The sequence below is a fragment of the Cladophialophora psammophila genome (assembly GCF_000585535.1).
Source record: "Cladophialophora psammophila CBS 110553 chromosome Unknown aczJe-supercont1.12, whole genome shotgun sequence".
NCBI classification, from domain to species: Eukaryota; Fungi; Ascomycota; class Eurotiomycetes; order Chaetothyriales; family Herpotrichiellaceae; genus Cladophialophora; species Cladophialophora psammophila.
In genome coordinates this window covers 681,293-702,799 of record NW_006912933.1, presented here as the reverse complement: position 1 = coordinate 702,799, position 21,507 = coordinate 681,293, and the positions used below count along the sequence as shown (strand labels likewise).

Here is a 21,507-nt window from a genome sequence, read left to right as displayed (position 1 = left end):
GCTGAAAGAATGAACAACATCCTACATGAAGCGGGGTTCTTTATATCTATACATCTATCATCAACCATGTGCGTATACCGTATCGAACGCCCCTGTTCCCACTCCCTTTGTTACATCCATCCATCCAACCACACACCCATCCATACATAGGTAACCTACCAGTGTATGTCTGTGCGTGTGTCTCCGCAATGATCTTTGTATAGAAACAGACAGGCAAAATAACCGTGCCCTCGCTCCATTGGCTGGTGTGGTCGTGGTTGGGATTGGGGTTGTCGTCATCAGCCCAGCCCGTGACTTACTGGCTCGCTCGTGAAGGAGTGAGTGAGTGAGCAATTAATGGTTCCAGGGAGCCCAAGGCGAGGGCTGGGCCCAGACCCAGACGGTAGCTGTGACATATTCAGCCTAAATAGGCAAAGCAGTGGGCGTGGCTGCGCCCGACGGGTTCTCTTCTCTCTGGTACATAAGTACTGGGGACAGGAGGAGAGTGCCAGATAAAGTGGCTGTGTTGCTGGGTAGTACCCGCGAAACTTGAACCTATTTCCCGGGGGGAATGTAACCAGCAGCTGTCGGAGAGAACGGAAGTGACTTAACACTGCTCTTGCTCCTCGCAGCACCAGTAGCTGTGCGTGCCTTCGCGAGACGAGACGAGCTAAACCCTCTAGAGCAAGCCCCAAGCGAGCGAATGGCACAAGTAATATGTACCCCGGACCAGAATACCAGAGATTGCGTGCGGTACTTCCATGCGAGCTGAACTGAACCTGAGTCCCCAGGATCCAAAAAGGCCTCTCTCTTTTCTCCCCAAATCAAGCCCCTCTCTCCTCAAACCCCCCAAGTAGCTTTCGTCGTACCTCGTAAGATGGTGGCTATTCTTGTTTGTTATTATGCGTGGTCTGAGAGCCGACAGTTAAGGTCTAAGGCCCCCCCCCCCCCCAAAAAAACCAGCCTGAGGTCTCGACCCCCAGACTCTAGGTTCTACAACACACTCGCTTTTGCCAGCTGAGACTACAGAGGTTGGATGGCGTTTCGTTACATTCGCAAAGACCCATCGTCATTTCTTCCATTGTACATAGACATAGATAGTTATAGTATCATCCATCAATGAACCATCCACCAGTACATGTGTCTCGCTGCTCCATAGACATGTATCATTAGCTGGCATTGTACAGAGAAACGCCGTTCTTGCAACAAAATCGCCAAAAAGAGGCTACCTGCCCGAACCAGTGTGCAACGTGCCTTTGCTCGTGCCTTGCGCGGTGACGGCTAAAATGACTGGTCGGCATCGCATGCATCGGAAGAGCTTACGTCCCGTCCATGGTCATGCCGGCCATTTCGCCATTGATCCCAAAGAATTGGAACCAATCCTCCACGTTGAGCGTCGTAGGCGCCACAGGTGCGTTTCCGAGTGAGCTCGTCGACCATCCGTCACTGTCTGGCAGTTCCATGCCTGCCCCCATCATCCCTTGCATTCCGGGAGGCCATACTTGAGGCTGCGGTCCTTGCCCTGATACATCTATATGTGGAATTGGTTGCCCGCCTCCTGCCATACCTGTTTGCTGTCCCTGCAGTTGCTGTAGTTGAGGATCCACCGCATGATTCAGGATGGGACTTGTGCTAAACCCTACAACATCCCCAATCGTGCCATCGGGGAATAGCTGATCCGGCTGGAAGTTCTCCCAGAGTTGTTGTGAAATGTTTGGCGAGTCTCTGGTGACTAGGAACAAGTCTGGCGGCGTCGCAGGGATCGAATACCCATTGAACGGGGAGTTGGCCCGCGTAGGCCCTCGCGATGGCAACCGTGATGCGCCTCGAGACCGGGAGGGGGGAAGATATTGTTCGTTCTGCAGTGGAGGTGAGCCCAAATAGTTGTGCTGCTGTGGTGGAGGTATCTCGCGAGAGGGCGTCACGGCGGGTGTTTGAGGCCGGGACCGCTCATACGACATTTGAGGGGCGGGTGGTCCAACATTAAATGCAAGGTCGATGTCATCGAACTTGCGCTTGGCTGGATTTGCCGGCGGTGCTGGCGGCGGCGCGGGGATAGGTGTGGCGCTTGCCATCCCGTTCGAATTGCCATTGGCTTGGTTTTGACCTTGATCGCGTTGGTTGATTTTGGCCCTTTGAGCCTTCTTCCCTGTGGCCTTCTGGAGCCTCTCCTCCAGCACCTTGTTCCCGAGAATGGACTCGAAAAGGGTGTGGACCATTTTGGCAACAAGCCACACTTTGGACACCTCCTTCAACGCGTTCATGCATACGTTGATGCGCTCCTGACTCGCAGCCACAACAGATGGTACCGAAGATCGCATTTGATAGACATGCATAATGAGTGCAGAGAATAAACTATACACGCTGCAACGGGGTTAGTGAGTGGATGAATGGCAAATACGAGAAACTCACATGAACGCAGGCGTGTACTTGACTTGGTCGTGAGCAAGGAGGTTTTCCATAATTGAGGTTATCATTCCGGCAGCTTGGAAAGCGATCGTCCTCGAAGGATAAGCCATGTCAACATTTTCATAGTCGTGGGGTTTTGCCGTTGCCGGCGGCATATGGGCTCGGTGCAGCAAGCACAAGGTGGTACTGGTAGAGTTTGTCAACGCTTGACTGAGTTTCCAGTATAACACACTCACTAGTAGTTGGAATGCAGAAGTGCGGACCAGAAATGATGGCGTGAGCGTTCCCAGTAAACCTCGCGAGGGCAATTCTGCAACCAGTCCGCCAACGCCATGTCGCTGTGAGTCAGATCGATCGCGTTGGTTCGACGAGCTTTGGAGGCCACCGAGTATTGCTGGGAAAGCACGAGACCCATGATCTCGCAGAGCTTGACATACTGCAAGAAGAACTGGATGTGCACTGGATCGGCCTGATAATCATTGTTCGGGTCTCCCTCGTCTTCGATAAAGTCTTCCTCCGTGATCATCTCGACGTCCGAATCGTCCGTGTTGATGGAAACCGGCCGGCCGAGGGCCACCGCTACTGATCGATCTCTCGTGAAAAGCGACCACCATACTCTCTTCCATAGTCGCTTGTCTTGCCTACTCAACTGGGAACTTTCCACACTGTGAAGATGGTTAGCTGACTCCTTCATTGGAATTGCACAGTTCTATAGTACCTTCGGTGCATTCCTGCACCTTGGGCAACGACAATGGCCACCCTGGTCCAATAAAATACATTCTTTGTCACATCTGCTGCAATGTTAGATCGGGCGACGTCGGCATATTCGGTGACCGCCAGGCCCTTACCTTCGGGGCCCTCCCAGTACCAGCCCATCAATATCAAAGCCTGGACAATGGTAATTCGATCATCTTCATAGTTTGCATCGTACAGGGCCTTGGCGCGTTTGTAAAAAGTCATTGCAGCCGGCGTGGTCGATCCAGTGGCGTCCATCAGTTGCGGATTAGTGCAGACCCTGGAACCAGCCAGCAAGATGGCCTGCAGCAGCAGCAACGACGGCGGGTTCTTTGTATCCTTATATCTCTTCATAAACCGGCTTCGATTGATGACTGGCACAATAGGAGCGACCCATCGAAAGTAAGCGTCGACGAGCTCATCACACAACGCACGAGGTGGAAGCAGGAATGCCCCCCTTTGCTGCAGGATCTCTATTTCCATCTGGTCCGGCTCCGTTAGGCGAGCGCGAGCGCCCCTGATGTTCTCAGGTAAGGGGTAGTGAACCACATCAGTGGTACCATGCCGATCATGGACCAGTAATGATAGGTTTGACGACTCCCCCAAGTAGGCTACTCGACCGGCTTCTTTAATGGGCGCTCGAGCGAATTTGGGCTTCATGAATTGAGCCATGGTGCTGTTGTTCGCAGCTTGTTGTGCGGCTTGCGCCTCCGACATCTGCGTCGAGGGGATGCCATCAGGCGAATTGTAGCCAACAGTAGGCTTTGGTTGTGTTGGGCGTGTTGGGCGAGGGTCCGTGGGCGTGCCCGCCTGCTGTGAGTCGCCGGCCTCACTGAAGTCCTGGTCAACCTTTCCACTGTCGAAGCTACGGAGCAAGGAGGCTCCTCAAAAACTCCAGGAGAAAGCCAGGTCCTACCTCTCCTCATCTTTGGCTCGGGCGGCACTGGCCCTTTTCCGCTTGGGAATGGGAATTCGACATTCGATAGAAAAGGCAACACAATTCGTGCATGGGACCCTAGAGGCGGTCAGTGACGGGCGCGATCAGCGGTGCCGGTTTGACAGAATAGTACTCACCCGAGAGATGCTGCATCGCATCGCACCTAATCCAAAGGACGCGTTAGAGCTCGATCCACTATTGCAGTCTCCCTGTGTTCGACGGTGGAGTGGCAACATACTTTGCGGGCGTGACATGTTTCTGCAGAGTGGACACGTTAGCAATCCTTTCCAAAATGTTGAGTATTTCCGCCATGTGTTTGTCCCGTGCTCATTGGATCAGGGTGTGTTTGCGCCTGTCTCCAACTGCCAGCATCATGTTGATGGCAAGTACCACTTTTGGACCGAGGTTCTCGGTTTATCGCGAACTCCAGAGAGATAAAAGTCTTAAGGTGAACATGTCCGCAGGAGCTCTTGTGACATTCTTTCGACCTGCAACAGAGGCAGGACCGTCCATTGTGCGAGCCGCCAAACCCAACTTCACCGCATGACCCGCGTCGTCGCTAGGTAAAAAGAAAGTTCAGGAAGAGGAGGTGAGCTTACCACACGCTCGAGATGCGCGCTGCCTGGACAAGGCGTTAGCAAATGCGGAAACGAGGGCAGAAGTCTCGCCATGACTATGTACCTTCTGAAGCTTGGATGGCCTGGAGTTTGGCTCGCCGGCGCGCTGTTTGTGGCGGGTTGATCGTTGGAGGTCTGCGACGCAGCAGCAGCAGAAGGTGCCCGCGACTCGGACTGTGGGCTTGGGTCACTCATGGCTGCAACAGGTTCAGACCACAGTACGGCGAGCAAGGTCTACGGTGCCGTAGGAGCGAAAGGGCATTCCAGCGAAAAAGCAGCGACGGCAAGGAGGACGGAGGAAGCGGTGACAAAAGTCGACTTCGAAAACTGAATACGAGGGGAGAGGATCTTGTAAAGACGATCTGGTGGTTCTGAGAGCACATGAATGCCAGGCCCTGGTACCGTCTTCCGCACTTTGGTGGGTGGGCGGGCTTGGAGGGCTGGTCAGCGGAATGGAAATTTTTAGTGTGTGGCCATAGGCTAAGTAGCCATGCAGAAGAATCGCCTGTCCATCATCCCACTGGGGGTTGTTCTGGGGGTGTCCTCTGGCAGGCTGGCAGGCTGGCGGGCTTGACAAGTACGGAGAACGGAATACGCGGTGCCCGCCTCAACCCCCCGGGCCACCAAGCTTGCGCTTCAGACGCACTCCAAATCCGCCAGTAACTTAATGATTGCGGGGTACCGGGGCTTCGCTACAATGCCATGCTACTACTGGACTAGACCGGCCCAAAGTATACCAGGACAGAGCTCGCGGGTTGAATTGACTCGATTTGATCTCATGCCACGATCCAGGTGGGCAAGACCTTCCGGTTGATTTTCGAGCTGCCCTTGTCTCCCCTCGTGTTCTCGTCTCTCACGCCTTTGTGCATCAAGGACTGCTGCACAAAGCTAGCCAAGTGGTGTATTTCTTGTATTTATGCCGGTGAGCCTAAACCGAAAATGCCCATTACGCCCGTACCTGAGACTGCCCTAACGTTCTGTTGAATGTGCCAAGTGAAAGGGCTCGCAACTCGAGAAAGGGAAAGGGCCGAGACCAACAGCTGTTAGTCTGGTTGATGCAACTCTTCCACTGCGTCCTCCACACCATCTACTATGGGAGATGACGACTCAGTGCTCCATTCCTTTTCGTCCTTGTCTCTCTTTGCGTCCTGAGCTGCCTTATCCCCACGCGCTCGTATGAAAAAGTCAGCTGTACGTAGACCTCGCACGTCTCCTGCTTTCATGGTTTCCATGCGTTGTCCACTTTCTCTCTGCCGCTGGATCATCTCTCGGACAGGCACCATTGCTGCCTCCCGACATGCCTCCTTGATGTCGCTTCCTGACATTCCTGCCATCACTCTGGACAGATACTCCAAGTCAAGATTTTCCTGGTCGAGCTTGGTATCCCGAAGGATAATCTTCAGGATCTTGAGACGTTGGGAGGCATTCGGCAACGAGATGGGGAATTTCTTGGGCATCCGTCGAAGAATAGCATCGTCGATGTCCTGTAGGCGATTGGTGGCCCCCAGGATCAATATCCGTTGCGGCCGACCGAGAGTGTTGGAGGAAGCCAACCCATCCCAGTGCGTCATGAACTCGGCCTTCACCATTCCACTTGCCTCATGTTCGCCACTATGTCGGGTGCCCAGGACTGCATCGATTTCGTCAATAAAGACAATCACTGGCTCTAGCTTGCGCGCCAGGGAGAAGACTGCGTTGACCAGTTTGTTCGAATCGCCGAACCATTTGTTGGTAACAGTCGAAATATGCAGATTGATAAAGCACGCGCCGCTCTCATGTGCTAGAGCCTTGGCCAGCATGGTCTTTCCACAACCAGGAGGTCCGTATAGGAGAACGCCGGAAGGAGCCGCCAGTAGAGAGGAGGAGGTAGAGTATAGTTCCGGTAAGGTCAAAGGGTATATCACCGACTCTCTGAGATCTTCTATTATATCCGATAGACCCCCAATGTCATCAAAGGACACAGATATATCCTCTGGAAATACCAGCTCTTGCAAGATGACTTCTTCATATTGAGACAGGCGTAGATCTTCCCTTCGCGGTCGGTCCGTGCTTGGTTGGTTCGCAGGTTGGTTCTTGCGAGGATGATCCTCTAGACGTCGTAATATTGCGGCCGACTGCAAGCGATTCTGTTCTTTCTGGTCCGCTTCGGGGTCGAGGTTCATCTGCGACAGGACATACTTGATCATATAATAGCCCCCGAACATCTGGAGTCTGTTAGGCTTCGTCCCGGGGTGAGCGAGCAGTCCACATACCAGAGGGACTGTAATGGCGAGTTCTTGAAGTACTCGATGCCACCAGGCACCATCGCCCCTATCGGGAGACATCATGGAGCCTAATTTTGGACTGCGGAAGATATGGCAGGATGCATTAACTGTTAGGTATGGATGACCTGAGGAAGCGAGGTGTCCAAAGACTGCAAGAATGACCCGTCGTGTGATGAGGCTGCACCAGCTGGCGAGCCGAATCGCCACTTCTTCTGTGGCTAGTGGATGTTCCGCAGGCTAAACCAGTGGCATCGCTTTGTTTACATCACCCTTGATCACCTTCCCGTTTCGATTCTACTTGGCTTCTGAGTGACACCCTGTTGCACTTCTAGGACTGGCATTTACTGATTGCACATCGATATGAAGGGCATTGCAGATCTCCTTGACTCTGACACGGAGAAGGCGGCATCTTTTATTGACGAAAATTCTATTCTCTCCTCCGTCACCGACGCGACCGATGCCACTAACGCGAAAACAACACAGGCGAAACGAGGCAAAAAAAGACACCGCGTCACGGTACCCTCAAAAGCGAAGTCAAAAGTGCAGAAGAGTGCTCCTTCGGAAGTGAAAAAGACCTCTTCCAAGCAGACTGCCGGCGTGAAGCGAAAGGCGGGTGAAGATCACTCAAATGACCAAGATTCCAACGGCAACCAGGACGAGACGCTTCGAGAATCCGAAGCCGAGACACAAACGGCTGCACCGAAGGCTAAGAGAGGGAAGCGCGCCAATGAAAAAGCAACGGCAGTTCCTGAGGCTGTTGAGACACATGAGAATGAAGACGGTTTAAGGGAGGTAGAAGTACCAGCTGTTGCAGCACGTCCGAAACACGCCGCATGTCGAACAAAGAAGGAAGCTTCAAAAGTCTCCACCAAAGCGACCGCTCCCACCAAGTCGAAGACGGCCTCACAATCTCAATCTACTGCCCCCGAGCCGCAGCATGAGGAGACAGAGGAGTCAAGTGGGGACTTGGAGGTAGCCACAGCGCCAAAAGGCAGATCGATCGCGCGAGATACTTCTAGGACAAGGCAGGATCCGCCTTACCGACGACGGGCTGGAAGCGCATCCGACACCGAACGAGGTGATCCTAATCTTCGACGTAAACTCGGCGATATCACCCGCAAATTTGAGAATGTGGATTTGAAATACCGTAATCTCAAAGAAGTGGGCATCAACGAGGCGAATGCGAACATGGAGAAGCTACGCAAGCAATGCGATGCCGCCATGCAAGCGTCAAACGACCTGGTGGCATCTCTCAGGAAGGAGCTGGCTACCCACGCACCTCTGGCACACGAGGCGCGCAAGCTTCGTAGACAGATGCAGACCCAGGAAGCAGAGATGGAAAAGATGCGCGAAACGACCTTGCAGCTTTCGACGCATCTCGCTGACGCCCAAAACGAGATCAAAGGACTACAAGCCAAGTTAGTGGCAGCACGAGCATCATCGGTCGACAATCCAAAACCTCCTAGCAGTGCGATGAAGAGTACTGCACAACGCCAATTCGCAGGAGAAGCTGCGCAGGCTGCCCAAGTTGCACAGATGAAGGAGGACCTATACAGCGACCTTACGGGACTCGTTATTCTCAACGTGAAGAAGACTGAAGAGGGCGATACATACGAATGCATCCAGACCGGTCGTAACGGGAGTAAGTCTGAACTGTCATTTTGCTCTGCTCACGAGCTAACGATCGAAAGCACTACATTTCAGGTTGTTCATCGATCAGGAAATTGCAAAAGGCACGAGTTTCGAGGAAACAGAATACCTGTACACGCCGCTTCTGGATCGTGACAGGGACCACGGAATGATGAAACTGATGCCCAGCTATCTGACCGAGGACATCACTTTCGCTCGACACAACGCAGCTAAGTTCTATGGCAGGGTCGTGGATACCATCACCAAGAAAAGAGGCGATGAATGAACGAGTTGTACGATACGATTTTATGCTCTTCTGATCCCAGGACGGTCCAGGTGTTCTGTGGGCTGGGTGTAATGTTAGGGCAATTTGAAGATCCCCGATCGTCGGGTATGAGAGCAAACAGTCGGCTTTTCGGTGTATCCAGCATAGACAGGATTTCTGCCATAGTGCTGAGTGCATTGTCCAAAAGTCCATGGAGTTACGATGATGGAGAAAGTCATTGCAGCAGCAAGCTGCATTTAGCACTCGATACGTGGTGGGACGGGGTTTCTCCGCATCCCGCATTGCTCATATCGATATCACCTGGCTGCGCTTGCTATGTACATACATACCCTTGCTACCCTGCTACCCCTCCCTGCCCTCCTCACTCCTCCCCGTCGCCCACGCTCACCTCGACTCATCTGCGCTAGTTCAATGGGTCATACTTCAATGCGCTGCTACGTATCTCATCTATCCTTGACGTTGGAAAGCATCGAGACGCCCGCCTGCGTCGGGGTGCCGGCCCTCTGTATCGTCGAGTGCGTGCTCATGTCTGCCTGATAGTGGTCGGACCTGGGATAGCCATTGCTCGTCCTCCTCCGACGACACAGAACTGTCCTCTAGTAACACCACCATCTACTATCATTCCCCCAGACCTTCAATATCGCGAGCATCTCCGCCACTATGAGGCCTCTGCATCCACGAACCGATATCTACCGAAGCCATCGAGTCAATGCAGTCCAAATTCGGACCCTCTGGTGGTGGGGACGGCAGATAGGGAACCCTTGGTCTCCCACCGAGGACTTTGAAGAGCGTGCGAGAAGACATCACAAGATCATGAGAACAAGATACTACAAAGTTCTTCGGAGAAGAGCACTGTGGGAGTCAGAAGATACCTATATTCGACCTTGGCGTCACTATCGCCTCTGGGCAAACCGATATTGCGATTACAAACCATTATCCTCCACAGGGGCCTCTGGTCAGGAAGCAAAAGAGTCAGATAATGAATATACCAGTGAGTCTGACACTGTATACAAAGACTTCGATGCTTTCCGAGCAGCTGTCGACCGTGCTATTGCACGAGATCCACATGGAACTTTATTCGGCAGACGGTTGCAAAGTCCGCCGTCTTCCAACAATTCATCATGGACTTCGTTTTCTTGGTTTGCAGATCCGAAGGAGATGAAGAAGGATCAAGACACTAAAGAGTCAGATCCTGCTCCGACAATGACTAAGAAAGACTCGATCGAAAAAGGGACTCCTCCCTCAGAAATTGGCTCGGTCAAGCAAGTAATCAAGAAGTCGACACTGGATATTGGTGAGGAGAAGTATGAATACGACCCAATTTCGATGAGAAATGTTCCCATAAAGAAGCGATCGGCTGAGCCTGAACAAAAGGAAGACCTTGAGCAGGAGAAGCAATCAGCAGCCCCGGAACCGAAAGGGCAACCTGGACAGCCAGAGGTACGGAATCCGCCATCCGATATTCAGCCAAAGCAGCCACTCTTCAAAAACCTGTTCTTCCAAGAACATGGAGTTGATATACCAGTCAAGACCTACAAACCTCACAAATTTTACGGCTTCAGTGCTTCGGAAAAGAAAACGATTGACGAGCATACTGAAACAGGCCCGACCGGGACAGGCGAAGGCTTGGATAGTTCGAGAAAACAGGAATTCCGGGATCTGATGACAAGGGCCAAGGGCAACAACATCGACACCACTGCAATGTTTACAGAGGTCAGTGCACAGCCAGAGTCGGAACTCGTTACTGGCGAAACCGCCGCTCCGAAGAAGATCAGAGAGTTGCCTGAGCCAGATGATACTCTGCCGCTGTTCTCAGGTACCACCTACGAGGCAAAGGCCCGCAGGGAAGCAGACGCCAATGCGTCAGATTGGCTGGTTAAAGAAGGGTTTCGACAAAAGACCGGAGAGCCGGTGAGCGCCACAGATGCGCGGGACTCTAGGGTTGAAGTACTGATCAAGAGACTCAAGAGTAAGCTTGAGCCGGCTCTCGACAGAGTCCAGGCACGGGCTGCCCAAGACCAAAATGGAAAATTGGCCAGACTGCAGACTGCTCTCGATCGTCAACTCTCTGCATCCATACGGCCCTTTTCCTCAGCAGAGAAAGAAGCAGGAGCGCCAGTGCCTCCGAAAGAGGAAATAGCGGGCAGTGAAGACTCGAAAAAGACAGAACGGGCAAAGCTCGAAACGGACTTCGAGGCACGACAAGAAGAGGCCGCAAATGAAGGTATCTTGTCGCCCAAGACTCTGAAGATTGAAACTCCGGCCAACAAATTGACCAAGACCCTCAACAACGTCTGGGAACATATCCGGGAATATCCCAATGGTATCGTTGCCAAAACCGTGAAATCCATGACGAACTTCAACGAGAATTACAAGAAGTATATTCGAGCCAATGCGGTGAAGGGTTTGACCGAGAAGCTTGTCTTCAAAGACGAATCGTTGCGTAATACACCATCCATTTACAAGTCCAACGCCAAGCCCCGACCAGTAGAACCTTTTACTCCTTCACACGACGTCCTCGCAGATGAGAAAGAAGGCTTACGACGGACATCTGACTTGCGAGAGGCGACAGAGAATATGAAGAAGGATGCAGAAGTGGAAAAGGCCCAGATGACCCAACTAGCTGCGGATATACAAGCTGTCTATGAGAGTGAATATGGACCCATCAATCCCGATCATAGGCAGCCAGCACAGGCGTCGATTAAGGCCGAAGCCATGTCTTTCGCGTCGAGCACCTCCCAACCGGACATGTCCAGACCCCACCCGCTCTCTTTTGCGAACGCCAAACCGGGAGTTGCCACAAATCCGTTAATTGATGATCATATTAGCAAATTCGAGCCCAATTTTGCCAGGCTCGTAGACGAGGCGAAGCAAATCCATGCTGAGCTTCGAGATGCTGACGTGAAGGCCCAGGAGCTTCAGGGTTTACGACATGCTGGAAGCCAAGCAGAAACTAAAGAACAAGTGGCAGAAGGAAAGCCGTCTCTCCACAAACTGAGCGACGTCATGCAAGGGGCAAAGGAAGTGAGAAGAGAATTACATGAAGCTCAGAACGCGATAAGAAGAATCGAAAGTGGGAGGCCAGCAATCGCTTGGAGTGCACCTCAGATGTCGGGCGCCGACTTTGGTAAGAAGAGGATTGACCTTAAGGTTCAGAAGATCCTCGACCCTCCCAAGAGCCGCTGTGAGAGCGTCGCTGCAAATGTCGAAACTGGGGCGCAGATCACATCACAAGCTGCAAATGAAGAAGATCTGAAGATCGTTCCAGAACCAATCCACACTCCATCGGGATCGGCTATTTGGAACGATGAGCAACCTCCACCAATCGAGAGCCTCAGAATCAGAAAATTTGATTCACCCTATCTTATTCTTGCCTACGACACCTCGACTGGGAAGGTTAACTTTTCTCCATTAAATCAACCCAGCACCGAAATACCCAAGTCCAGCAACATAATTAGTATTCTAGGGCGCCTTAAAAACGCGCCAGAATTTCTCAAGCATTTCCAAACAATGCAAAGAGCAGGATATTCGCTGTACAACGGGACCGAGAACATCTTGATCTTCCAGAAGAAGCAACCAGAAAATGTTACAGGCTCAGCCATGCCGAAGACTGCAACAGAGGCACAATCACCCATGGATGGAGCAAAACCGGCACCAACCGCCAATATCTCTCCTCGACTACCAGATCAAGAAGCTGCCACGGTTTTGGATGAGCTGCCTACCGAGTTGAACCCAGTCCCTGGCCCGGCAGCGCCCACAGCCCCCCCATTTCGTCCGACCCCAAATCAGCCAAAAGTGAGGAGGCAAGAGAAGGTTTTTTCCGGAACAATCCGTCCAAGTGCGGCGGCGGCGGCGTCGTCATCGAACGCAACGGACGAAAAGCCATCAACCCTCGACTCCGATAGGGATAGCCCAGATACCCAGGAGGGCCTCTGGAAGCGTTTCACACGCGGAGTGAAATACACGCTGTTGACTCTCACGGCCTTGGGCTTCGGCGCCTATTCAATCGGTTTTGTCGCAGAAGGGCTTAGTGCTCACGCTCAGCAGCGGAAAGGGATCGACGATGGGGAAGCCCAACGGCCAAGAAAGCGGATTGTCCTGACAGGTCAAAGACCGGGGATCTTCAGCACAGAAAGCTCGCGATAAGGTAGATTGAACACTGCAAAAGCGCGTGCGGATTGAAAATGTCAGCGGATATGAGTAATGATACGGGTGGAAGCATTCGTTTGGAGGCTGTGCGTGATTGTCGCAGTGCGAGGCGTAGGGGGCGCTGGAGGACCATCACTATTATGATGTATCCACAAGTCCGCTCTTCACCTTAGGTTATTGCCTTTATAGCGACTCTGCTCCAAGATACTAATTCGGTTGATGGTCGCTCGGAACGGATGCATTTTTTTTACATCTCATGTTCCGTCACAGCGATAACTCAATAGCTCTCCCGCAAGGCTGACAAGGCTGTAGGAAAAGGGTGCCGCTGAGGCCAGGCGTGCAGCAGTGCTGGCGGTGGAGTCTACACAACTCGAGTGTGATGATCAAGATATTTTGCCCATTAATTGTGCTAACGTGAACTGGCACTCTGCTCCTGGTGTTGAAAAGTTTGTCCTTTCAACGGTTCGACCTCGCAGAATGTCATGGTTGAATATCTACCTTCCTCTTTTGGCGGTGTGTTTGATCCAATTACATGAATTTCCCTACCACAACTTGGTGGAGCCTCACTCTGAAAATACTTTATCTCGTACCGAGTACATATACCTCCCTTGTCCCTCGCCCAGAACTCTTCTTTCCCGACACGGGAATTGACAGCGAATACCTTTCCAGGACTGCCCGGGTTTTCTTAGGCTCTATCCGCCCTTTGTGAGGACAAAGCAGCTCATACGCTCAACGATCCCATATTGGTAGCAGACTCTGCGCACGAAGGAGGGAAAAATTTCTGGGGAAAACGCCACCCCTTGAGTCCTCCGTAGATTGAGAAACCGAAGTACCGCGACTCACGCTTTAGCTGGTACAGTTCAGCTTCAGATATAAAGCTCATCATGGCCTCCGAGACCGCGCCCGCAAAATTTCAACCTGACAAGACCCGCAAAACGGTCCTGATAACAGGCTGTTCGGCTCACGGCCTCGGACACGCATTAGCAATCGCATTCCACAACGCAGGACTGCGCGTCTTCGCCACGGCACGGACCCCGGACAAGATGGCCGAGTTGCAGGCATTGGGGATCGAGTGCTTGAGGCTGGATGTGTTGGATGAGGAGAGTATCAAGCTGTGCGTGGAAACCGTCAGGGGCTTGACGAGGCGAGATGGGGAGGTCGAGGGAAGACTCGACTGCCTCGTCAACAATGCGGGAGGAGGTATGTTTCTGCTTCTTCTTCTTTGTTCCCGCTATCATTGATCCTCCCTGGTTGGATCTGCTTTTGTGTGTCTAATGCTGTGCTCTCGCGCCGTGCGCTGTCCAGTACCTGGACGGGTGGATACGGTTGTGGTGGAAGGGTGATCCTCTGGCATGAGAACGCTTCATACTCGGGACTCATGTTGGGGAAAAGGACTGACACTCTCACGACGTTGGAAGGTTACAATATGCCGGTCGCCGACATCTCGATTCCCGAAGCAAAAGCCCTTTTTGACCTCAACGTATGGTCCTGCATCGCCGTCACCCAGGCATTCCTGCCTCTGCTGATCAACGCCGCCAAACCCGACAATTCAGCGTCCTCCTCCTCTTCCACCGCCACCACGACATCCACATCCACAGCCAGCCGGCATCACGCTCCAAGCCTCATTCTGAACAACACGTCCGTCTCCTCGGTCGAGCCCACACCGCACAACAGCGCCTACCACGCCAGCAAAGCCGCCAGCGCCATGTTCTCCACGCACATGCGCATCGAGCTGCAACCGTTCAACATCCACGTGATCGACCTGAAGACAGGCTGCGTGCACTCAAACTTCCACGCCAACCACCAAGGAGGCAACGCCGCTCTGCCCGAGGGGAGCATATACGCGCCCGTGAAAGAGCAGACCGAGAGCGCGATGCGCAACGCGTTCCCCATCCGCGAGGACCCGGATAAGTGGGCGAGGGACGTCGTAAGCGATGTCCTGCGGCCCTGGCAGAAGGCCGCAACCCGGAAAAGCTCGCCGCTGCCGTTGGAGATCTGGAGGGGCACGGGCGCCGGGCGCACCTGGTTCTACAACTGTACCTTTTGGCCTGTCGGGTGGTGGGATGAGTGGTGGAGAAAAGCCGTCGGGCTGGATCTGTTGAGAGAGAAGGTGAGGAAGAGCTATGGAGCGTAAGTGGTGAATGGAAGTGACTGGGCAGAAAAGGGGAAAAGGACCACATAGACAGAGAGACAGAAAGGTGAGGACGGGAAGGGAGAAATGATTCTCGGATCATTGCTCCAATTATCTCGATCTGGTGGCCCTCGACATGTAGGCTTCACATCCTCAATCAAGTATGAAGAAGGCCAGTCCAATCTCACATTAAAACCAATCCCTTGGGCCATTTAGCCTCGCCCAAAGACTTTTTCACCGGCTCGCGCCCCCAGTCCGGCGGCCAGTGCATCCAAAAGATTTGTTGTGGGTATTACATCGTATCATGTACCCTTTCGACCACGACGGGTCGCAGGTACCAGGTATGGAAATGCCGAGGAAGCAAAACAGAGCCTCATCGCTCCAACTTTTGTCTAAGTACCTCTCCCACAAGGTACCCTTGCCGAAAATGCTGAGGACTGATTATGACAGACAGCCAATCAGCAGAGAAACAACCGTTAACGCCGAAGCCAACGCCCGTGGATCAGTCGTGAAAAGTCGTCCGAAGAGAGGTCACAACTCTTCGATCTTGGTCATTATTTTTTTTCTCATGTTTGCGTTGACGACACCGCCGACGCCGAAGGCGGGCTGTTCGTTTCATGACAGGTTAGCTGCTGATCTTGCTCTCGTCTCTGCAAAGGGGAAATTGGCGGAGGGAAGGAATGAAAGGAAGAAAATTGCAAAACTTACAATTATCCTACCCATCCGAGCGAATGCACTCACCCCCCAATCCCTTACAACCCGAGAATATCGCTCACCCACTCCCAGCCGGCCCTGTCTATTATACAGGTCCAAGCCAAGTAGATGGATTGGAGTAGATATCAACTGGATGGCCGCCGGGGCCAGAAACTGGGCGGTATTTGCCCTTCCCGACTCCGTGGAGAGGATGCGAGAGAACCGCGACCTCATCTCCGGGTGGACGTTGGCGAGCTGCGGTGCGATGATGGATGGCAGGTTGAAAGACGCGAAGATCGTGAGACAATCCCGCACGGCAAACAGGGCGTAAGAGAGCTTGGGAACGGCAGCAGCAGCCGGGGAAGAAGATACAGCGGCGCCGAACATCCTCGCAAAGCACGAATCTTTGTACACACAGACGGTCATGTTCACCGAGGAAGTCGCGACGAATTTCGTCAGGCCTGAAGAAACCGCAGAGGCCGGCTTCGGGGTGACGGTTGAGCGAAACGTGTCGACCGTGTTGGCTGTCGTGTAGGTCGCGAAATACAGGGCGAAGATCAGCAGGAACGGCCTGGAGAAGATGAACGCGTGCGGACGGGTGATTGCTGGGCGCAAGGAGCGCAGGAGGCAGGAAGAGAAGGATGCGCCATTCGCAGCTTTCTCAACTATGGATCTGGTTCTTGTTGTTAGTGGCACTGACTGTTTGAACAGAACCATTGCAAGACGTGAAGCAAGCAGACGACATTGAAACGGGACTTGAGCCAAACGCGAACGGCGCCGGCCTGTCCGCTCGCTTCTCGATGCAGTCGCCGAGTATGAGACCTCCGGGGAGGTACGTACCGGTCTATAATGGTAATGATGGGAGCGATCAAAGCGGAAGCGCTTGCAGCAGAGGTGAGATCTGCACCTAGTCTCAATCCCAAATCCGCTGTATTCCACCGCACAGGGTTCTTTTGCTCCACCGAGACATTTCTCACCGAGGGGAGGTGTATCTGAGGTTTGGGGATGGAGACAGCCATTGAGGTGTTGGGCAGCCTCTTTGAAGGCTCCTCGTTTGGCTTGGGTTCGAGGAGAGGTTGGTGCTGCTGCGGCATCGTGATCGCAGAGGCTCCTGCGCGCCGTGCATTGAAGCCGTCTCAACAGGTCGAGGTGGCCGTGCCACGTTTCAAACAGCGGCGGAACAGATCCTGCAGAGCCATCCTGGGCCTTATCGGGTCGTTCTCGCCTGGCCAACTGTGTTGCTGAACAAGATCATTGTCGACTGGGAAATTCAACTACAGTACCCAATCCGCGCAGTAGATGGACTTGGATTGAGTCAGTCTGTCTTCGGGTCATTACTCACCGATCCGACATCGGCCCGGATCCCTCAGCCTGCGCCTTGCCATGTTGGATCCTTTGTGTGGATCGCAGTCAGTGGAGGATTGTACATAGAAGTTGGATGGCATTGTCGTGCTGAGGAGAGAAATATTGCCCGCCCGATATCTAGACAAACTTCATACCTGCTTATCTTTGTCGTCGACCGCCTTGAAGCTGATCCATAATGCTTGTGGAGCGACCGCGGCCGGTTCCAGACCGAAGAGGTGTAAGACGAGTGGAAATGGTATATGTATATGCGTAGGCGAAGTTGGGTATGAACATCATTTTATGGCCAGACGTTTCCCCCCCTCTCAATGCCTTTGGATTCGCCGTCATAAGTCCTTCTTTTCGCGGGCGATCTTTGCTTCAGCTTGCAGAGCCTCTTTTCTACCTGTACTGTGTCTCTTGCCCACCGCATTTTCTCCGCCGATGGCCCGGAACGCCTGGTAGAATGTCCATTCGACAGCCTCCTCCACAGGTTCGTCAAAGATGTACGGCAGTGCGGGAACCACTGCTAGACCGAGCTGTAATCTTGTCAGTCTCTAGCAATGAGTTTTTGAACGGATTACTCACTCCAATTGGGGCCCAAGTTCTTATTGTTGGATTCGCTGCGGTCTTGAGTGCCTTCCCGGAGTACTTTACGATCGAATGGATCGTAAGCGCCGGGAATCCCATCGAGGCGAGACTTTGGAACACGGCTCTCTGAGCCATCACGGCCCGATAGTCTTCAATCGCAGGGACGTGAACGGGCTGTTGAGGTGTCTGGGCATCGACCATCCCCATAGGTTCCTTTGGTTTTTCGTCAGAGCCTGTTTCGGGGTGAGGATGTAGCAGCCTCTGGTTCCTCTTATAAGCCTTCCAACCCTCATGGCCCACATCACCAAGCACATATGCCCATGACACTGCGTATGCGCTTCTCACAAGGTACGGGTGCGCGACTGGGCGAAAGGACTCGCCAATATCCGACGTGTACGCAACATATCGATGTGCACTCAGCATGATCGTGCGCAGACGGTTCGCATATGCGGCGTATCGCATGCTCGTCTCGGTAGTGTCCGGCCCTTCGCCTTCGTAAAAGCTTTCCACCCAGTCATCTTGCTTGTCAACCAGCTTTTGAAGGTCTTTGTTCAATCGCTCTCGTGGAAAGGCAGAATTCGGGCGGTCTCCCTCCTTGCCGGCCATGGTGGGATTGGAGATGGTTTAGGATGCTCAACAGGCACGTCGGGAACTGCCTGTCGCCCAAGATAGCCGGCTCACATTGACAGAAAAAGCGACGGATGCAGAAAGGCCTCAGGTCCGCGTCGTGTCAAAATGGATGACGAGTTGCTGCAGCTTCTGCAGCTTCTGCAGTCTCTCTACGAGGTACAGTAGCTTCTCGCCAGGCTGTGCAAGTAGCGTGACGGCAGCAAACTGCAGAGACCATCGGTGCGACTCGCCGTAGTCCGGCGGGCCGTTCAATGAAAGCTCCTACAGCTCAGACGCAAAAACTCGGTCCGCAGTCGATTTGCTTCATCTTTTTGCAACCAGCACCATCCTCCCAACGACACGGTCCGATATTTTCGCAAAGCCTTCAATTCGCCAAAATGGTTGCCATGTACAATGTCGCAGGCCGTCAGGTCGGATCACACTGGGTATGTCGACTTGCTCAACCCTACCCTATCACAATTAAATCCACATTGAGGGATGGCCTCCCCTTTGACCTTGACGACTGACCATCTGTAGCTGGCCATAGCTACGCTCAGTACCGCATTCGGTCTTCCCTGGCTGCTGACAAGAGGCGGTGGATCGAAAAAATCAAGCACACCTCCGATCAACGCCTCGAGCAAGGACGAAGAGAAGTTCATTCAGTAAGGAGCCCATCCAGCAAACCGCTCTCGGAACGCCCGACCTAACTCGTTGGCAGGGAATTCTTACAGCAGGTGGAGCAAGAAGACAAGGCAGGCAAGATCTCAGGCAAGGAGGCGCATTAGAGAGGGGAACAGCAACCCAGAGAGATCACGGTTGGGACGAACCTACGCATTGTACATAAGCTAGACGGATTGAAAACCACCACCCCAGATTTGATCCCCGGTGGACAGAGGCTGATCCCTCAGTCCTTGTGTTATCATGGTCTTTATGGTCTCAGTTGGAACACTTCCCCATCCTCCGTTGGTCGGCCCATTTTAACATCGGCAAAGCCTTGCTTCAAGTCCATGACAATGGAAAACAAGGTCTGGCTCGTGCTCTTCTCACCTACAGCTCTGTTGATAGCGGTGGGATAGTTTCTCTCGTCCTTCAAGATCTCCTTCAAGCTTTGCACGGACGGTTTGCCGACGTCCCTCATCAGCTGCTGAATTCGATCAAGCCTGAAGGGCGAGTCATTGAGGAACAATGCCCCGTCTACCTTGTGTTTCTTGACCAGGTGGTTAGAGTGAGTACAGGAGCCACGCAACGGGCCATCCGTGTCCATGGGCAATTCCACAATGTCAAGCGCCGTGCATTCGAATCCAACCCCCCCGGTCGACGCATCGGCAATGGTGATGTGACATGCCGAAGCTAATCCGGCTTTGCGAAGGGCGTCTGCAGCCGCCTCCTTGGATGTGCTATTGAGTACCGTCCTCAGCGCAAGATGGCAGGGAAGCTTGTCAAACGATACGCCAGGCGCTTGAATGGCGTTCAACGTGACGCCGACGCCTGCGGAGTTCATCCCGATCTTGCCAATAATGCCGCCTTCGCTCATCATGTGGATCCTGGGCTTGCCGGGCTGCTCGATGGAGAGACAGATGATGTTGGGCGTTTGGTCAAAGTTCCAGTCCCAATTCTGCGCCAGGAAACTCTCGTCTGACGTCTTCCAGGCCACAGCGGTACAGCCGTCGCTCAGCATGCCAAAGGCAATCTCAGTGCGGACATTCAGCGCGACAACTGACTCGAGATCGAGGCCAGCACCATCGGCAACACCTTGCATTTCGTCGACATATTCAGGGTATGAAGTCTGTAGCCAGGGAAGGGACTTTCGAGCGACATCCTGCACTTGTGCCCAGGAAAGTTTGGTCCTCTCCTTGAAGAAAGCGGAATAGAAGGCAATGCTTCCGTGCACCTCGGTTTTGGCAGCTTCGCCGTGCTGACGGCCAATCTGAAGGATGTGTCAACAGTGGATCTCGACAAGTCTGACAACGTGATCTCACCTCGTATGGCGTTCCTGAACACTTGATATGCTTCATCCTGAGGCGGTACAACGATGTCTTGGGCTTTCGGCGGGGTAAAATGGGCAGAGAACGCTACACAGGCAAAGCTGGACCAGGAGATCAATGCCATATTATCCATTGCCTTTGCCCTCGGGCCCCGCAACTACGAGATGCGGAGTTGCGCGTGAAGCGCGGGCGATATCTGTTGTACATATGTATGGAGTAGTGTTACTGGAATCTGATAGCGTTGCCGTCTGGTTGTACTGTAGATAGCAAAACGAGCGGTAGATATGTAGAAGGCCCACGATGATTCAAGCATGGCGCCCTTTGTTCTTGACTGCCTGCTGCCCATCATGGTGCTCTATAGGTGAAATTCTATGGCTGAAAACGACTTAGTGAAACGAGTGAGTTCTCGCCGCTGCTCCCTGCGCTCTCCACTGGCTCTACTGTTGATTTCCTTCATTCGTCCCCCAATTCCGCGATTCTCCAAACCTCGCTAAAGTCAATACTGTATTACCCATCTCAAAGTTCTCACAACACCCTTCACCAAACTCGCGTCAATCTGCCCCCGCTCTGGCAAAGCGGTACGCGTGTCCAGCCGAATGCGGGTCCCTTTCCCTCTCGCGCTGCGCATTGGCACCGACATCGTTGCCACGAACCGAATCTCGTCGCTACTCCAACCAGATATCAGACGCCTAGTCAGGCTCACCAATCGTTTTCTCCTTCCCCAAGAGCTGGAGGATCTCAGGCGCCGGTTTCCGCATTGGAAAGATGCAGACGCCCTGGATCAGTCCGCGAGGAAACAGGTCGCCGCCTGGATTGCCGGCCGTTGGGCCTCCAAAGAAGCAGCCAAAAAGGCCTGGGACGCTTCATTACTCAGCTTTCGAGATTTGAGAGTCGGAATTGAATCCGGCGGTGCTGTCCATATCATCTGTGATACCCGTCTGACAGACTCGGACTCGACCACTTCGGATCATTCCACAACCTCACCCAGCAGAGTGACCGAGCAGACTGCTCAACTCAGCATCAGCCACGACGGCGACTACGCCATCGCTACAGTCCTTGCGACACCATTGCATCCTGATATCTCGGCCGAGCTTGGGCGCAGGAAGACCGAGGCCGAAGCAAAGGTTAAAAAGGATCAGTGGCCCTCTTGAG

At 53.2% G+C, this 21,507-nt stretch overlaps 10 protein-coding genes across 10 annotated transcripts; 5 read left to right on the top strand and 5 right to left on the bottom strand.

The window, feature by feature from the left end:
* Positions 1-1,298: 1,298 nt before the first annotated feature.
* On the bottom strand, positions 1,299-3,795 carry A1O5_07930 (uncharacterized protein; the record flags this gene model as incomplete). The annotated part of the gene is made up of 4 exons (XM_007748515.1): positions 1,299-2,343; positions 2,392-2,574; positions 2,625-3,053; positions 3,107-3,795. 4 exons carry the CDS (start codon positions 3,793-3,795, stop codon positions 1,299-1,301), a joined length of 2,346 nt encoding a protein of 781 aa, XP_007746705.1.
* A 1,925-nt stretch (positions 3,796-5,720) lies between these two features.
* On the bottom strand, positions 5,721-7,001 carry A1O5_07929 (adenosinetriphosphatase; the record flags this gene model as incomplete). Its single annotated transcript, XM_007748514.1, has 2 exons — positions 5,721-6,881; positions 6,930-7,001. 2 exons carry the CDS (start codon positions 6,999-7,001, stop codon positions 5,721-5,723), a joined length of 1,233 nt encoding a protein of 410 aa, XP_007746704.1.
* Positions 7,002-7,301: 300 nt separating this feature from the next.
* A1O5_07928 (uncharacterized protein) lies at positions 7,302-8,856 on the top strand (the record flags this gene model as incomplete). Its single annotated transcript, XM_007748513.1, has 2 exons — positions 7,302-8,583; positions 8,633-8,856. 2 exons carry the CDS (start codon positions 7,302-7,304, stop codon positions 8,854-8,856), a joined length of 1,506 nt encoding a protein of 501 aa, XP_007746703.1.
* A 660-nt stretch (positions 8,857-9,516) lies between these two features.
* Positions 9,517-13,002, top strand: A1O5_07927 (uncharacterized protein; the record flags this gene model as incomplete). The annotated part of the gene is made up of 1 exon (XM_007748512.1): positions 9,517-13,002. One exon carries the CDS (start codon positions 9,517-9,519, stop codon positions 13,000-13,002), a length of 3,486 nt encoding a protein of 1,161 aa, XP_007746702.1.
* Positions 13,003-13,889: 887 nt separating this feature from the next.
* A1O5_07926 (uncharacterized protein) lies at positions 13,890-15,139 on the top strand (the record flags this gene model as incomplete). Its single annotated transcript, XM_007748511.1, has 2 exons — positions 13,890-14,205; positions 14,424-15,139. 2 exons carry the CDS (start codon positions 13,890-13,892, stop codon positions 15,137-15,139), a joined length of 1,032 nt encoding a protein of 343 aa, XP_007746701.1.
* A 528-nt stretch (positions 15,140-15,667) lies between these two features.
* A1O5_07925 (uncharacterized protein) lies at positions 15,668-16,923 on the bottom strand (the record flags this gene model as incomplete). Its single annotated transcript, XM_007748510.1, has 3 exons — positions 15,668-15,742; positions 15,845-16,502; positions 16,670-16,923. 3 exons carry the CDS (start codon positions 16,921-16,923, stop codon positions 15,668-15,670), a joined length of 987 nt encoding a protein of 328 aa, XP_007746700.1.
* Positions 16,924-17,517: 594 nt separating this feature from the next.
* Positions 17,518-18,367, bottom strand: A1O5_07924 (uncharacterized protein; the record flags this gene model as incomplete). The annotated part of the gene is made up of 2 exons (XM_007748509.1): positions 17,518-17,709; positions 17,759-18,367. The coding sequence occupies 2 exons, from the start codon at positions 18,365-18,367 to the stop codon at positions 17,518-17,520; spliced, it is 801 nt and encodes a 266-aa protein (XP_007746699.1).
* A 401-nt stretch (positions 18,368-18,768) lies between these two features.
* A1O5_07923 (uncharacterized protein) lies at positions 18,769-19,036 on the top strand (the record flags this gene model as incomplete). The annotated part of the gene is made up of 2 exons (XM_007748508.1): positions 18,769-18,816; positions 18,908-19,036. 2 exons carry the CDS (start codon positions 18,769-18,771, stop codon positions 19,034-19,036), a joined length of 177 nt encoding a protein of 58 aa, XP_007746698.1.
* Positions 19,037-19,298: 262 nt separating this feature from the next.
* On the bottom strand, positions 19,299-20,385 carry A1O5_07922 (uncharacterized protein; the record flags this gene model as incomplete). Its single annotated transcript, XM_007748507.1, has 2 exons — positions 19,299-20,297; positions 20,350-20,385. 2 exons carry the CDS (start codon positions 20,383-20,385, stop codon positions 19,299-19,301), a joined length of 1,035 nt encoding a protein of 344 aa, XP_007746697.1.
* A 566-nt stretch (positions 20,386-20,951) lies between these two features.
* On the top strand, positions 20,952-21,506 carry A1O5_07921 (uncharacterized protein; the record flags this gene model as incomplete). Its single annotated transcript, XM_007748506.1, has 1 exon — positions 20,952-21,506. One exon carries the CDS (start codon positions 20,952-20,954, stop codon positions 21,504-21,506), a length of 555 nt encoding a protein of 184 aa, XP_007746696.1.
* Between the last annotated feature and the right edge of the window lies 1 nt (position 21,507).